Here is a 17,962-nt window from a genome sequence, read left to right as displayed (position 1 = left end):
AAGAATTAAGAGTCTTGTTCTATTCATAAAAAAAGAAGGCTGAATGCATACGCGATCGCTTAAACTGGCCCAATCTTTTCATTTAGACACTTTAACTAAGCCTTGTTCCTATTGAACACTTGAACTCATGCCTAAGTATATCTATCAGACACAATTTTCACAATCTGCGAAACAATATAAGCGTGTGTTGTTAAATGCTTCGTATGTGGCAAAAAGAGCAAATCAAAATGTGACAAGTGGAAAATATTTAAAAAAATTTCTTTTAGAAAAGTCTTCTTCTTCCACCCATTCTTAATTACTGCCATGGTTGGCCAACAGAGCTCCCCATTAAAACCACCCTCACACTCCCTAAAAAATAAAGAAAGAACTTTCACTTAAGCCTCTATTCCTTCCTCTAAAAAATCATTCACAGCCACCATAAATTCCTTACAGCTTCTCCACTACACCCCTGCACTTTTCACAGCAAAAGCCACAAACAATATCCAACACCATCTTATTCTATCCAGTTTACTACCATTGCTCACAATCTATCTCCATTTCATCTCCACCTAAAATCATGCTATCATCATACTCTTGTTAACCATCATCCTCGACGACCACAAACCCACCATCAGAACGGCCACCATTTTTAACCTTCATCGCTACATAACATTAATAATTAAATAGCCGGCAACACCAACCTCCATTTCACTATGTTTTTATCAAATATAACGGCTTCCCGTAACTCCATTTCACTCTATTTTGAGTTTTTTTCAGTAGCTTGTGGCGGTAGGAATGGCGGTGATAAAGGAGTCTGGGTTTTCAGTGGCGGCATTTGGATGGAGATACGGCAGACGATGGTTATTATGGAGGTCGGACAGCAGTAATAAGGCGAAGGAGCCTAGTGGCAGCGTGAAGTTTATAAAATCAAAACGATGGAGGTGCTATAGTGGGGGTACAACGGCTTTGGTGGTGAATTACTGGGGTTCGAGTGAATTTGAGATTGTGAGTGTCGTCTCTGTGTTTGTGTGTGCCTAGTGTATTCCGATGAAAATTGTGTGCATTGTTTTTTGTATGTGTGTGTAATGTGTATTGAGTAGTAAAAGAGAGAAGGGGTAGAAGGGGAAGTGGTGCTGGCATGGCAGAGGAGGTGGTGGTAGGAGAGAGAATGGGAAGAAGTGAGAAAAAAATTCTTTTTTTTTCCTTCAAAAGTTTTGCCTTTCATGCGCCTTAAATGAGTGTATTGCACACACTGTGCCATGTAAGCACTGTGTGTCTAATTAACACACTTTATTTTCACTTCTGGTGTTCAATAGGAACAAGGCTTAGTTTATGTGTCTAAATAAAATTAAAAAACCGGACAAATTTAAGGGGTCGCATATGTATCCAGCCAAAAAAGAATTTAGAGTATTGTTCTTTGGTTGTAAAATTTCACTAGTCACCCTTAGTTGTGATTGATACTCCCATCCATCCCAATTTATGTGATACAACTTCCTTGTTTAGATATTCAATTAGACCAACTTCTACATCTTGATCAAATGATGATTCAGGCTTTTTGAAAATAAATTCGATACTCATAATGTACTTGAAATTGTATGTGCATTGGCTGGTGGTGACAATTTATTCGAAGAATGGTATGGTCAAGAAATGAAGCCTTTTTTTTGGGTTCAAAATTCAACATCTCTAATTTCCTGTAGTCCTCACTTTTTTCAGCCATCTTATCCAATATATGTAGATTCGTTATGAGTGTTTGCCCTATGTATATTGAGTCTTATCATTGAACTTGCTTTTAGTTTCCCATGATCAGTGCAATCTTAGCAACTCCCCATGGTCTTCACTGAGACAAATGGGAGTATTCTGCTTGGGTTTTACCATAATACGTGGCTTGAATCCTACCAAGAATAATTTCTGCGATGAAAGAACATGAAGAACATTAACTTTCTATGCAGCATGTACTTTTAATGATTGTGTCAGCATGCATTTGGATCAAATCAGCAGGCGTTGTTTCTATTTCATTTGGTAGGGGTGATTTTGGGAGATTGGGTCATGGAAACTCCAGTGACTTGTTCACTCCTCAACCAATAAAAGCACTGCATGGTATATGCATTAAGCAGATTGCATGTGGGGACAGCCATTGTCTTGCTGTGACAATGGAAGGCGAAGTGCAGAGGTTGGTTGCTGCTGCTCTTGAGCTGTTGTTTTGGTGGATCCGCTAAACCTTATGCTCATTTCTCTTCTTTTCTTTTGATAAATATGTTTGTTTTGTCTCCTTAACCAGTGTTGTTATGACATTGTCCAATCTAAATTAGGTGCATCTGTAATTTTACCATGTTCATCAATCTTCTATCGATATTTAACTCTTAAGACTTCTCTCATTTCTCTATTCATCTTTTTTCTTAAAGTAAATTGGTCGTTCATCAATCTTTCTATTTTCGAACATTACTTCTGCAAACTTGAGGCAATCTTTTGTTCTAAAAATTTGTGGCTCTCATCTGTCACTTGTTGTTAGTTTGAGTTCAAAATTGTTAATTGCCTGCTATGATTTGGCCAGTTCCAGAATGAAAATGAAGGTGTTTAATTTTTTCTTAATGGCAAAATTTGGATGCTTAGAAACCACATTGTTTAAAAGTTGTACAGAAAGAATCCAACATATAGCAGCCACAAATTTCCAACTTAAAGATTTGAATATAGATTTGAAGCATGAAAAGTGAAACATGACACTGAAGTTTTGGAAGGACATGAAGCTCTCTTATTTGATGAATATAACAAGTAAGAACCACTATCCAAAATGGTAGGGTTCTCAATAAACTATCAACTACGGAAAGAGAATGTTTGAAGTCTTTTTGGCTTATTATGTTTATTTAGAAAGATGGAAAGAATACAATTCAGTCTTCCCCAAAAAAGTGACATATTTATTTCCTTTTGTCTCCACTTTCTGCTCAAACCAAACAAAGGATAAAAAGCACTTCCTTCCACATTCTTTTATATTATGTAATTTTTATATTATCATCCTGTCTCTTTCTCTGACTAGTAGGATCACATTTTAAGTTTTCCCTGAATATAAAATATAGAAATCTGGTTTGCATACTTGGAATTGCTTTCTTGATATAAGATTTTATTATTTCTAAAGCTGCTTCTTTTTCATCTGACAATTTGAATCCAACTATTTATACTGTTATCAATTCAATTTTAGTTGGGGGAGAAATCAAAATGGCCAACTAGGCCTTGGCACCACAGAGGACTCTCTTGTGCCTCAAAAGATTGAAGCTTTCAAGGTATTGCTTCCTAATTGTTTGTTACGTTTTATGTAGTTATTATCTTGTTCTTTCACACACTCTTCTGTGACATTCCTGGTGACTTATCAAAAAGATGGTGTAAAGGATCCTTACTCTCAAGGCTTCACTTAGCTTATATGTTTGAATTCCAATAAATTAATAGCTTTATTCATATACTGGTGATAAACTTCAAATAGCTCATATAATGAGAAAATATTCTCTAAAACTACTCGGTTTTGAGTGCATCATTTGGAATACTTGTGATGTAAGAACCTTTGTTGCTTTCATTTTGCAAAGATATGTAAGTACTCCAGCCCAAACCTGGTGTAGAAGATATGCATCTGCTTTGTTAGTTATCCAAGGGTGGACAATAATTGATTTTGTAATTGAATTTTTTGGTTTTTTTGAAAGGTTATCCATGGAACTTTCTCGATGAATGACTTGATAAGAATTTGAATTTCTTTGGTTGCACATCATATTTGATTTGGTGTCAGAATATCTGAAACTTACTTGACTACAACGCGCTTTTGCAGGGAATACCTGTAAAAATGGTTGCTGCTGGTGCCGAACATACAGCTGCTGTTACAGAAGATGGTGAACTTTATGGTTGGGGTTGGGGTCGATATGGTAATCTGGGGTTAGGTGACCGAAATGATCGCTTGGTTCCAGTAAAAGTTTCAGCTACTGTGGTAGGCATCTCGTGTGGAATTCTGTTGATTACTATCAGGCTATTTTTTGACAAGAGTGGGTTGCTCTAGTAGTGAGCACCCTCCACTCCCAACCAAGAGGTTGTGAGTTCGAGTCACCCCAAGAGCAAGGTGGGAGTTCTTGGAGGGAGGGAGCCGAGGGTCTATCGGAAACAGCCTCTCTACCCCAGGGTAGGGGTAAGGGGTCTGCGTACACACAACCCTCCCCAGACCCCACTAGTGGGATTATACTGGGTTATTGTTGTTGTACTATCAGGCTATTTTTTACTTACTGCAACCACATCGTATAACTGGGCTTAAAACTTTGTTTTGTGGTATGGAATAATTTTTATAATGTGCATCTGTTATTGCTCAAAAAGATGTATTGCTGATATGCACCACAAAGTTTAATGTTTGTTTTCAATTTTCTTTTTGTGTCAGAAGTGTTTAATCTGCAGATTTATAAGTTCTTCTGGATTAGGGGAAACTGGGGAAAAGGTAAAAAAATGAATATCCGCAGAAGTATATTGAGCGTGTCAAATGGTTAGGTTGTTGTATTCACTTTGAGTTATGCCTTGGGCTTCAAACAAAAGGATTATAGGAGAGAAACATAGTGCCCTGAAATGTTTACCTTGAGTCTGTAATCTGTATATGTGGATTTTGTTTGCATGAAGGCTGTAAATATTTTGTATTGTACATATAGCTAATGCCAAGCAGACTCTGCTATGGACGTTGAGAGACTTCCTTCTTTGGACGAATGACGTTGTGGTGATTTCGTGTAATTATTTTGAACCTGAAGAACTAATTTGGATCCACAACATTCTGTTTCTTACTTCTTCATGATACTAAATTTCCACCTACAAAAACACAGTATCCAGTAGTAGACCTTCTATCAATCTTAGATCCAGCCCAATCAGCATCCACAAAGCACTCAATACGAGTATGCCCATGGTTACTATATAATATGCGAAATCCAGGGCTCCTTTTAAGTAACACAGAATTTGTTCCAAAGCAGTCCAATGTTTGGTGCGGACATGAACTGGCTAACAATACTTACTGCGGAAGCAATATCCGGGCGAGTTACGGTGAGATAGTTTAATTTTCCAACTAATCTTCTGTATCTCTCTGGATTGTCAAAGGGATCACCATCATCTTTTGTTAGCTGCACATTAGGAACCATTGGAGTACTACAAGGCTTGGCTGCCAACTTTCCAGTTCCCTCAAGCAAGTCAAGGATATACTTTCTTTGAGACAAAAATATTCCCTTCCTGCATCTAGATACTTCTACACCCAAAAAGTATTTCAACTGTCCCAAGTCTTTCGTGTGAAACCTAGTGTGCAAGAATGATTTGAGAGAAGAGATCCCTGCATAATCACTTCCTGTGATGATAATATCATCAACATATACAACAAGAAGAATAATTCCAACCGTTGATTGTATGTAGAAGAGTGATCACATTTGCTCTTTGTAAGCCCAAACTCCTGAACTACCTCACTAAATTTTCCAAAACAAGCACGAGGACTTTGTTTCAAACCATACAAGGATTTCATCGGGGTGACAGACTTTCCCATGCTTCCCCTGAGCAACAAAACTGGGAGGTTGCTCCATATACACTTCTTCTTGGAGATCACCATGAAAAAATGCATTCTTGATATCCAACTAATGTAGTGGCCAATTCTCAGAAGCAGCTAGCTAAATAAACAAGCGAACAAAAGTGAGTTGGCCACCAGAGAGAGTGTCGGAATAATCCACCCCATAAGTAACATAAGTTTTATCTTCAGACATTTTCAATTAATGCGAAAATATTGACTACTCCACAATTGAAGCAAAACCCTCCTTCCTAGAAATAACAGAACCCTACCCAAACAATAAGTGTACAATTGCAGAATACTTACGATGGAAACAAAATGAATCAACACACCTTCAAGTAGAGATTCAACACGAGAAGAGTACCATGAATGAAAGGACGACGCCGGAGTAACAAGCCAAGATCTGTTTTGCCGGACCACGGACCCCACGCACAGGCGAGTGAGAGACAGTCACAAGGTATAGGTGGCGCGTGAGATTCACTCGCTGCCCACCCAGATGCCGGAGATGAATCTTCCGGTTGGAAACCTCCTTCCCTCTCTTCATACAGTGGTGGTGAGATAAACTACTCACTTCTTAGCTTTGACCCAAGTAGCCGAAGCCTTTTCCTAAGATGCCAGGAAAAGTTTCGATTTTGCTGGACAAAGATCTTGAGCCCTAGGCTCTGATACCATGAAATTCAAGGGAATAACTTGTATTTCACAATCTCAGGAGTACATGTATATATACAATTACAAGAGGCTCTATCAAAGGTTAGTAAATATCCTACAAATCTCTCCTATGATTTAGCTAGTATAAGGCAAGAGAATATCTTTACACGATTCTACAATATTCTGTAACATTAAGCAAACAATTTGTACTAAGGTATATTGTCTGTTTTCCATTCTTTTCCCCTTTTTCACTTGGCTTTTACATGCATAATATCGATAATGGACCTCTATTTTCTCAACTTGTTGAGCTGAAAATATTGAATTTTCTCTTTACAACTTTAGATAATATTCTGTTTGGCTTTGGTTCTTGAGATAGGTATTCAGCTGCGCTCTGTACAAATATTATATACAACTGCCTGCACTCTGCCGGCGCTTGATCTAATCTTTGTTTCTGTTTTTAGCCCCCTTGTCTATTTACCTGATATCTAGAATTGCAGGGAGAAAAGATGTTCATGGTTGCATGCGGTTGGCGGCACACTATCTGTGTTTCCTCTTCTGGTTCTTTGTATACATATGGTTGGAGCAAATATGGTCAACTAGGACACGGTGATTTTGAGGATCATCTTTTCCCTCATAAGGTTCAAGCTTTGCATGACAGTTTTACTTCTCAGGTACTTATTCTTTTGTATGAAAACTTTCTGGCATACGTTTCTAAGATTAAAGATGGGAAGTTTTTATAGTAACTATTTTACTCTATTTTCTGCATTTCCGGGCAGTGAAAATTGTTGACCTCTTTATAATCTGTATTTTTATGCTTTATAGCTTCTTAATCCAAACAATTTACCTGACTGAAGTCTTTTTCCTTGGGAAATATTTGTATAGATGTTCTCATATCCTGCATAGACTTTTACTGAAATTTGACATGCTCTTTTGTTAAAGTGCTTTGCTATTAACTTCTGCTGGTTTATCCGTGTGGTATTTGCCATTTTTAACTTTCTCAGATTTTTTTTAATACTTTTTCGTGACCTAGGAAGTGTTAAAACTATGAAACTCTCTATTCACAATTTAGCTATTGAAGTAACAAGAAAATGTAATTGCTGCATATAAAGGAACATGTCCAGTAATAGGTTTTAGGTATCCAGCAATTTTCAAGAGATGGAAGGCATATGAAAGTCTGCAAAAACATGGGCAGCCAAATGAAATCATGAGTCGCATTCCAAGAAGAGAGACACTACATATGCTCAACGAGTTTGCAAGTGAAAGGCATTGAATGGAAAAAAAATGTATCCATAATTTGCTTATATTGTATGATTTTATCAGGTATATTCTGTGCATGCTGAGATAAGGAACCAAACTCTGAAAACAAGTGATTTTTGTCATGGCTTAGGTGCCTAACATATCCCAATTTGCACTTGGAATAACTGCTTAAAGGATAACTGTTTTCCATGGATATTTCTTGTTGCGATCTTAACGTATTTGTATTTTATTTCCCTTGTCAGAAAGTACTTGATCCACTCTGAGTTGTGTGAAAGTCATGAATTAGATATTTGAAAGACTGATAAATTGATTAGGTAGAGAAGTGCTTAAAATATTATTTTGAAAATACAAATCCCATCACCATTATTGACTTGTAAGAAGGAGCCTGTTGACAAAGTGACTTATGCCTAGACATATGTGGATTTGTTGATTTGTTCTTCAAGAACATGAAAAGCATGGAGATAGGGGCGGAGGTACCGCTCAACTTACAAGCTTTGGCCCAGATCCTGTATTTGTGTTAAAAATTCTGCTTAATATTTAGAAATTCACTCTCAACTTACAAGCTAAGTCAGCTCTAAAAATTCACTCTATTAAGGCTAGGTGCTTAATGTTTCTTCTTAGTTGGCACAAATTGTCCCCCGTAGACACCCCTGATAGCTTTCTGAACTTTGTCAGCACCTTGGTCTTAGATTAGCATTTCTTGTATTAGAGCTGACTTAGTTCATTTTTCTGTATTATCTTTTGTACTGCTGCATCTTCTTGATGCCACCAATGAACAAATTACTTCATCAAAAAAAATATTTAGAAATAGTTTATCAAGAACCCAATAATGTGCCTTTTTTTTTAATAATCTAGAATCCATAAAACTCAAAATACTGACTCCAATATGAGAAACATACTTCTTGGTGGGTGAGAAATCCTTTGAGCTCGTTGATATCAGCAACGTCGGGCTAAACTGGTTCATGATGGTAGGACAACAAGAAACTCTACATGAAAATTAAGATAGATGAAGAGAATCTCGGTTGAGTTTCCAATCTACCAAGGCAGGTTCTGAAGGATCTGATAAGGCATGTCGTAGATGGGAATGTAAGGTTCAGTCTATGGGTCTAGAGTATATTAAAACTTTAATAGATTTAGAAGGAAAGATATGAAGCATGGATTGGGGAGTATAGAATGCAGTTATTATTCCAGAAATAATAGAAAATGTTGGATGGAAATATGCAGAGAAGATTCACAGATTTCTGTAGAAGAGCAAAAATACAGAGGAACCTAAAATCTAACTTGCCCAAACGATCCTGTGCAGAGGCTGCAACAGTATAGATGTTGCCAGAACAGGGCATTAGAGAAATTAAAGTATTAGATTAGATAGTCCAGCTAATAGGATTACATTGGATGAGAAAGCTTAGAGAGATCGAAAAACTATCTAATTGGTTGCCTTGTGGGTAGCTTTGATGATGCAAGAAAAGCTTATCCAGGTGCCACATTGTTAAAGAATTGTTAAAAATTGGTGCATGTTAGATAGTTATGTGAATAACCCTAGTTCCACATGGAATATGAGTAGAATATGTATTGTGTATAGTTATAAATATGACTATTGTAAAACACTTAATAAATTATCAATAATTGTTGATTGGCTTAATTATTAGGAAAGATTTGTTTCTGATTGTAAATTGATTGTAATTTATTTTCCTTCCTAAAATAGTCATAGGACTTAGTGTATATATACCTTTGCTTAGGGATGTAAGAAATACACAGAAATACAAGAAGCCTTTTCTTCTTCTCAAAAATCTACAATAATATATTTTTCTCCGTGCCTTGTCACATGGTATCAGAGTGGTAGTGAGAAAATACTCGTTCTGCAATCTACCAACAATTCCGGGAAGAAACAGTCGCCGTGCAACTTTTTCGGTGGCTGTTTGCGTCAAAATCATTTTTTATCGTTGTTGTACATAAACCAACACCACCGGAGTGTTCTCCACCATCCCTTCTGATACCCAATCGGGTTGCCTTCGTAGGTCTCGCCGGTGTTGCTTGTAGGTCGTGATGTGCCTTGACATGGCCGTCTCATGTCCCCTTTCCCGTGGAAACCCGCTCCCCGGTCGTCGCTCTGCTGCGACCAAGCCCCACCGGAAAACTCCCATCAACGCGCCCTCACGTGCTGACCAAAGGGAGATTTTGCCCGCGAGATCTGTCCACGCGTGGGCGCGTGGACCACCTTTCGGCTCGTTTCCGACGAAGCTTCTTTTGGACAGATTACTTAGGAGGTTATTCTGAGTCTCTCCATTTAAGTTTCTTCAAATTCCGACAACCTTTTTTATTTTCCGGCGTGAATAGTGTTTTTTCTGGTGTGAACAGTATTTTTCCCCGAAAAAAGAAAAAACTTGTTCTGATTTGGCATTCCAAGGTTAACCACACAACCTTTAGTCAAGAATTTGAGAAATTGGTTGTAGCAAAATTGGATCCAATACTATGAATAGTTGGATGGTTTCTCTACCGGATTACATTGAGTTCCTTGAGTACAAAGTATCTAAACAGACATCTTCAGAGATAGCTTCCGTTGTTCAAACATGTAATAACGTGACTTGTGTCTCCCAATATTCATCCTCCAATTCTTGGGTCATTGATTCAGGTGCATCTGATCATATTTTTGGTAACAAATCTCCTTTCACTACTATTTCATATTCTCAATCTCTTCCAACAGTCACAATGGCCAACGAGTCTAAAACCATGGCAATTGGAATAGGTCAAGCAAGTCCACTTCCCTCCTTACCTTTAGATTTAGTTCTTTATGTTTCTGGTAGTCTTTTTAATCTCATAGCTGTTAGTCGCTTAGCCAAATCACTTAAATGCTCTGTTTTATTTCTTGATGACCTTGTTTGTATACAGGAACGCATTACGGGATCATTGATACCAGACATGAATCAAATGGACTTTATTACCTTATCCTTGCAAAATCACATGGACTCACATCTTGTCTTCCTTCAGTAAATTGTCCTGTTACTGATTCACTAGATTTATTATATAAATGGCTAGGACATCCTAGTTTGTCAAAACTTCAGAAAATGGTTCCTGATTTATCTCACTTGTTTACTCTAGAGTGTGAGTCATGTGAGCTCGATAGGCATACTTGCTCCCATTTCCCTCAGCATCCCGATAATCGAGCAGAGTCACCTATCACTTTAGTCCATTCAGATGTTTGGGGTCCTAGTCGGGTCAGTTCTTCCTTGGGATTCCGCTACTTTGTCAGTTTTATTGATGATTATTCCAGGTGCACTTGGATATTTTTGATGAAAAATCAATCTGAGTTGTTTCTATTTTTCCGACCTTCCACGCTGAACTTCAAAATCAATTTGGGGTTTCTATCCGCACATTTCATAGTGATAATACCCTAGAGTATTTGTCTTTCCTATTTCAGCAGTTTATGAACTCTCATGAGATTATTAATCAAACATCTTGTTCGTACACATCTCAACAAAATGGTGTAGCTGAAAGAAAGAATAGACATCTTATTAAACAGCTCATACCCTACTCATACATTCTCATGTTCCGTTGCGTTTTTGGTGGGATGTAGTTTTTACATCTTATTATCTTATTAATCATATGTCATCCTCAGATATCAAGTTCCATTCTCTGTCTTGTTTCACACTCACCTTTGTTCTCTCTTCCACCTATGTCTTTGGGAGCATGTGTTTTGTTCATAACCTTACTCCAGGAAAAGACATGTTAGCTCATCGTGCTCTTAAGTGCGTATTTCCGGGTTACTCGAGAATGCAAAAGGGATATCGATGCTATTCACCTGACCTCCCGCGGTACCTTATGTCTGCTGATATTACCTTCTTTGAAACCTAATGATGCTTCACAAGTCCAGGTAATCACTTAGATATTTTTGAGGTGCTACCAGTTCTATCTTTTGGAGATTCAATCACTATCTCCCATTCATCTTCCTCTACAACTTTAGCTCCACTACCTACAGCTCTACTACCTACAGCTCCATCACCTATAGCTCCAGTTCCATCACCTACTCCAGTTCAACCTTCTATAGCTCCACCACTCCTGACTTTATCATTGTCGTCCACGCGCAACATCAGACCCAGCTTATTCACGTCCTGCACCTGACCCAGCTGATTCACGTCCTGCACCTGACCCTGCTAATACTGCGGACTTGTCTCCTCCTAGTTAACCGATTGCACTTCAGAAAGGTATACGGTCCACACTTAGTCCTAATCCCCATTATGTTGGTTTAAGTTACCATCGTCTGTCATCACCCATTATGTGTTTGTATCATCTTTGTCCTCTGTTTCCATCCCTAAGTCTAAGGTGAAGCACTGTCTCATCCAGGATGGCAATAGGCTATGATTGACGAGATGTCAGCTTTACATACGAGTGGTACTTGAGAGCTTGATCCTCTTCCTTCAAGTAAATCTACTATTGGTTGTCGTTGGGTGTATGCAGTCAAAGTTGGTCCAGATGGCCAGGTTGGTCGATTTAAGGCTCGTCTTGTTGCCAAAGGGTATACTCAGATATTTGGGCTCGATTACAATGATATTTTTTCTCCCGTGGCTAAAATAACATTAGTCCGCCTTTTTTTTATCTATGGTTGTTCTTCGCCATTGGCCTCTCTTTATCAGTTGAACATTAAAAATACTTTTCTTCACAGTGACCTTGAGGATGAAGTTTATATGGAGCAACCACCTGGTTTTGTTGCTTATGGGGGGAGTCTAGTGGCCTTATATGTCGGTTGCACCAGTCCCTCTATGGTCTAAAGCAGTCTCTTCAAGCCTGATTTGGTAAGTTCAACACAGTTATGTAGAAGTTTTGCATGACTCATAGTGAAGCTGATCACTTTGTGTTTTATCGGCATTCTGCTTCAAATCTCTGTATTTATCTGGTGGTTTATGTTGATGATATTGTTATTACCGGCAATGATGAGGATGGTATTACTAAGTTGAAGCAATATTTCTTTCATCACTTTCAGATTATGGATCTGGGCAGATTAAAGTATTTTCTGGGTATTGAGGTCGCTCAGTCTAGCTTAGGTATTGTGATCTCACAACGGAAGTATGTCTTAGACATTCTCGAGGAGACGGGAATGACATGCTACAGACGTGTTTACACTCCTATGGATCAGAATTCTAAACTTCTGCCAAGACAAGGGGAGTCGCTTAGCGATCCTGCAAGATATATGCGGCTTGTTGGTAAATTAAATTACCTCACAGGGACTAGACCTAGCTTTTCCTTTCCTGTGAGTGTGGTGAGTCAGTTTATGGATTCTCCCAGTAATAGTCACGGGGATGCAATTGTCTGCATTCTTCGACATATAAAATCAGCTCTAGGCAAAGGATTATTGTTTGAAGATCGAGGTCATTAGCAAATTGTTGGGTTACTAAGATGCTGACTAGGCAGGAACACCTTCTGAGACGTAGAACGTCTGAATATTGTGTTTTAGTAGGAGGTAATTTGGTATTTTGGAAGAGCAAAAAACAGAATGTGGTTGCTTGGTCTTGTACAGAAGCAGAATATCGGGGAATGGTTATAGCAACATGTGAGCTAGTTTGGATCAAACATTTACTTAAGGAGTTGAAATTTTGTGAAATCAGCAAGATGGAACTTGTGTGTGATAATCAAGCTGCCATTCATATTGCATCAAATCCAGTGTTGCATGGGAGAACTAAACACATTGAGATTGGCTTTCACTTCGTCAGAGAAAAGATACTCTCAGGAGATATTGCTATAAAGTTTGTGAAGTCGAATGATCAGCTTGCAGATATTTTCACCAAGTCCCTCACTGGTCCTCGTATTAGTTACATATGTAACAAGCTCGGTACATATGATTTGTATGCACCGGCTTGAGGGGGAATGTTAGATAGTTATGTAAGTAACCCTAGTATCACATGGAATAGGAATAGAATAAGTATTGTGTATAGTTTTAAATAGGGCTATTTTAAAACATTTAATAAAATATCAATAATATATTTTTCTCCTGTGCTTTCTCATAGTGCAAAAACCTTGAATAATTCCATGGGCCTCAAAGTGATAGAAATTCACAGAGAACACCTTTTATTTGAGCTCCAATCAATGAAGAAAGTTGGGGACTACTGGAAAGGGAACTATCTATTGCTTCAATATGCCCTAGCGGGTATGCAGTTGGTAGAGCAGCTGGCAAAACAAAGGTGGATAAGAGTACGTAGTCTCTCACTGTATGTATGGTTTGGAGGAGCTAGTTCAAGTAGTAGGTGACAGTTGTGGGGATTTATTGATATTAAAGATGAAACCAAAAATCACTCTCCCTGAATTCCCTTTGCCTCCCGTTGTTAAAATAAAGCTTTACTTTATTTTTTGTGTGGATGTGGACTAGTTCTGTTAGTGAATTTCTTTTCTCTGTACCGGTGCACCAATCCAAGGGATTTTCACATCTTTTTTCCTTTATATTCTTTTTCCTTACTGCTACTTCGACTTCCCTGATATCTCCTCCTCCCCCGTTAGCGGTTAACCCCTAATCCAATATAGCTTCCAACGAGAAGAGTTCCCCAACCTCCTCCTTTACTCCCTTCGCCTTCTCTACCTCCCCACTTCTCTGTCTTGTTTTCCTTTCTCCTCCCACCTCCCTCTCCTCTTGCTATCTCCATTGGCCCCATTCCCATGTAATATCTTAATGCAGAACTTTGGGTACAACCATAATCTATATCCATGCTCGCCATTTTCAACATCTACTGACACCATGAATAACCTCCACCTCCCCCCCATAAATCTTAACCTAGGTATATTTGACATACTGCATCTGCATAATATATCCAGACAATCTCTGCATATGTTCCTAATTCTCTTAAGTAAATCCATACACTATAGATGCACCGAACTCTAGCTAAGTTAAGAACCACAACTTCCTCTTATTCCTTATCTACTACGCACCCCATCAACTTGCTTCATATCTCAAGCTTCAAGAAGTTACTCCCTAAACCATCTTTGGCCTCTGTATAGGACTCTCGTAGTTTCCTCTTTCATACGAACGCGGAAGCATAAATAACAAGAAAGCAAATAAAGATAGAATTTAGCAAAAAACAAATTAAGGAATTGGAAATAAAACTTGAAAGAACACAAATACTCGATCCAATTAAAACTTAACTCACCCTAAGTTATATGAATAACCCTCAAGGGGAAGTAATCCCCTTAAAAGCCACCTTAACACGTCTCAAATCAACAAAGGAATTCTTCCTTAACAATACTCTCAAAGGAGTTCATACTCAATATCATAAACAAGCTAAAATGAAATGTACCCTACAATTAGCTATTTATAGTAAGCCCTAATGGCTATTACTTAAATGGCCACAAGGTCTTAATTGGAGGGTTTGCAATTCTGCCCGGAAAACAATGAAGTGTGATCATGGCATAAGGTGTGTGATTGCATAGTTATATTTTTGAGCTGTTGTGTGATGGCGCTATCCTCACGCGATGTCCTCACATTATGGCGCTATCCTTATGCGATGGCGCCTGCTGGGCCTGAAGGTATTCTAATGCGATAGTGGCCTCAGTAGCGCGATAGTGCTTCGTTGCCCGACACTCCTCCCACATCGTGGAATCTGCATTCTTAAAAGGGAAGTCCTTATTTTCTTTGAAATGTGTTCTGCTTCCACTGCCAGTATTGTTGAGTATAGAGAGATGAATGACTGAGATATTCTCCTAGTAAGGAACTGTGAAGTTTGAAAATTAGACAATTTATTGTCTTAGCGGGGAAACTAGATCAGGTAAATATGAACTAGCGTAGAGAGGATAGAATAAGGTAGAACAGAGATAAGTGTGGAGCATTTGCATTTACATTTACAGACAGTATTATCCACACATCACCCTGGAAGCTGATTTGGAAGATAGGCTCTTATCAGCACGAGCTACTTTAGTTGGATACTGATGCATTGGGTTTTTCTGACCCAAAATGAGCTGATGTAATAGGTAATTACAGTATAGATGATGGCAAACATATATATGTAGATTTTGAGAAGAAGAAAATGCTTCTTATATTTCTGTGTATTTCTTACATGCCTAAGCAAAGGTATTTATACACCAAGTCCTATGACTATTTTAGGAAGGAAAATAAATTACAATCAATTTACCATCTATTACAATCAATCAGAATATAATCAAATCTTAAGCAGAATCATATCTTCTAAATCAGAATCAAATCTTTCCTAATAATTAAGTCAATCAACACTTAAGCAGAATCATATCTTCTAAATCAGAATCAAATCTTTCCTAATAATTAAGTCAATCAACACTCCCCCTCAAGTTGGTGCAAAGATGTCGCACATGCCCAACTTGCAAACCTGTGTATGAAAAGTCCGTTTGTTGAGACCCTTGGTAAACACACCAGCTAATTGTTTTTCCGATGGCATATGAAACAAACTCAAGACACCAGTTGTAATTTTTTCTTTGATGAAGTGTCGATCAATTTCTACATGCTTTGTTCAGTTATGCTGGATTGGATTATGAGCTATACTGATGGCAACCTTATTGTCACAGTACAAGAAAATTTTTCCTTTTTCAGACAGTCTCAATTCCTCTAGTAGCTTTTGTAGTCAAAGCAATTTGCAAACACCCTGGGCCATAGCTCTATATTCTGCCTCCGCACTTAATCTAGCAACTACACTTTACTTCTTGCTTCTCCAAGTAACTAAGTTTCCTCCTACGAGCGTACAGTAACCGGATGTAGATCTTCTGTCATCCAGAGATCCAGCCCAATCCGCATCTGTAAAGGCTTCTATTTGGAGGTGCTCATGTTTGGAGAAAAGTAGACCTTTCTTTGGAGCAGACTTCAGATACCGCAAAATGTGAACGACAGCTCACATATGAGGATCTCGGGATCATGCATGAACTGACTCACCAGGCTAACTGAATAGGCTATGTCTGGTCTAGTGTGGGAGAAATAAAGAGTCTTCCAACCAACCTCTGATATCTCTCCTTATCAACTAACTCTCCAACTCCGCTTTATAACTTGTGATTGCTTTCAATGGGCGATTCTGCGGGTCTACAACCTGTCATACCAGTTTCTTTCAAGAGATCCAGAATATACTTCCTTTGAGAAATAAAGATTCCCCATTTTGATCTAGCAACCTCAATTCCCAAGAAGTACTGCAATTTCCCTAGATCCTTGATCTCAAATTTATGTGCCAACAACTTCTTCAATCGGGCCATCTCATCTTTCTCATCTCCTGTCATTACTATGTCATCAACATAAACTATGAGAAGAGTGAGTTTACCCGTATGATGTCTTGTGAAGAGAGTGTGATCATCATTGCTTTGTTGGTAACCAAAGGAGATCATTGTTTTGCAGAATCTGTCAAACCAAGCTCTAAGGGATTGCTTCAGTCCGTACAAGGCTTTCTTCAATCTGCATACCTTTTCTTGACTTTGTGCAGTATCAAATCCAGGAGAAATCTCCATGTACACCTCTTCTTCTAAGTCTCCATGAAGAAATGCATTATTCACATCAAACTGTTGCAAGTCCCAATCAAGATTAGCTGCACAAGACAAAAGAATTCTAATAGTGTTCATCTTAGCAACATGGGCAAATGTCTCTTGATAATCCACTCAATAAATCTGAGTGAATCCCTTAGCCACCAATCTTGCTTTGAATCTTTCAATCGAGCCATCAGCTTTGTGCTTCACAGTGAAGACCCATTTGCAGCCAACCAACTTCTTGTCTGGTGGTGAAGTAACAAAATCAAAGTCTCATTTTTTGACAAGGCCTTCATTTCTTCAGTCATAGCTTGTTTCCATTTAGGATCTGCAAAAGCTTCCCTCCAATTCTGGGTAATAGACACAGAAGAAATAGACAAGGCAACGACTCTATAGCAGGGAGACAAAGAATATTAGGAGACAAAATTAGATAAAGGGTGTTTGGTGGTGCAAGATCTGACTCTTTTTCTGTGAGCAATAGGTTCATCTAACTCATTAGGAAATGTAGATAACTCACCAGTAGAAGAAGGTTCAGATTCGGTAGTTTGCATGATGGCTTCTTATGCTTTATTTTTTCTTGAGTAAGTTTTCAAATCAGGCCTATCTAAACGCCCAATACCCCCCCCCCCCCCCCGAATTCTCTCTCTAGTTTCACTTTCCACTGTGACAATGTCATCAAGAGGTCCAGTAATGGAACTAGGTAGAATCACCTCTACCTCGTTACTGCTCTCCCCCTGAAGAGGTTATGAGGTAATATTGAAATAGGACTCAGATTCTCAAAAAGTAACATCCATGCTAACAAAAGATCTCCTACAGGGAGGATGATAACATTTGTAACCTTTCTGTGTCGGAGAATACCCAATGAAAACACTTTATTACTCTAGGATCAAGTTTCCCAGAATTTCTAGTGTGGAGAAAGAAAAAACATCGAAACATCTTGGGAGGAATAATATATTCATTCTTACCTTTTAAAGCTTCCAGAGGACTTTGAACTTAAGGGTTTTAAGTGGCATTTTGTTGATAAGATAGGCAGCCACTAGAATAGCATCCCTCAATATGGTTTTGGTAGATGCATGGTGA

General features: G+C 38.4%; 1 protein-coding gene across 4 annotated transcripts in view; it reads left to right on the top strand.

Moving 5' to 3' along the window:
- LOC104116774 (ultraviolet-B receptor UVR8) overlaps positions 1 to 17,962 on the top strand; it is a 53,370-nt gene that overhangs the window by 16,588 nt on the left and 18,820 nt on the right. For 2 of the 4 annotated variants that reach the window (XM_070192091.1, XM_009627714.4), the window contains exons 3-6: positions 1,929 to 2,149; positions 3,173 to 3,254; positions 3,788 to 3,943; positions 6,676 to 6,849. In XM_070192091.1, the coding sequence (XP_070048192.1) occupies positions 1,929 to 2,149; positions 3,173 to 3,254; positions 3,788 to 3,943; positions 6,676 to 6,849 (633 nt within the window). The remainder of the gene's footprint in view (positions 1 to 1,928; positions 2,150 to 3,172; positions 3,255 to 3,787; positions 3,944 to 6,675; positions 6,850 to 17,962) is intronic. The other 2 variants (XM_009627712.4, XM_009627713.4) reach the window with 1 other exon arrangement.

This window comes from Nicotiana tomentosiformis, chromosome 12, assembly GCF_000390325.3.
Source record: "Nicotiana tomentosiformis chromosome 12, ASM39032v3, whole genome shotgun sequence".
Classification (NCBI taxonomy): domain Eukaryota; kingdom Viridiplantae; phylum Streptophyta; class Magnoliopsida; order Solanales; family Solanaceae; genus Nicotiana; species Nicotiana tomentosiformis.
The sequence above is the reverse complement of the archived record's forward strand: the minus strand, read 5'-3'. Positions and strand labels throughout refer to the sequence as shown.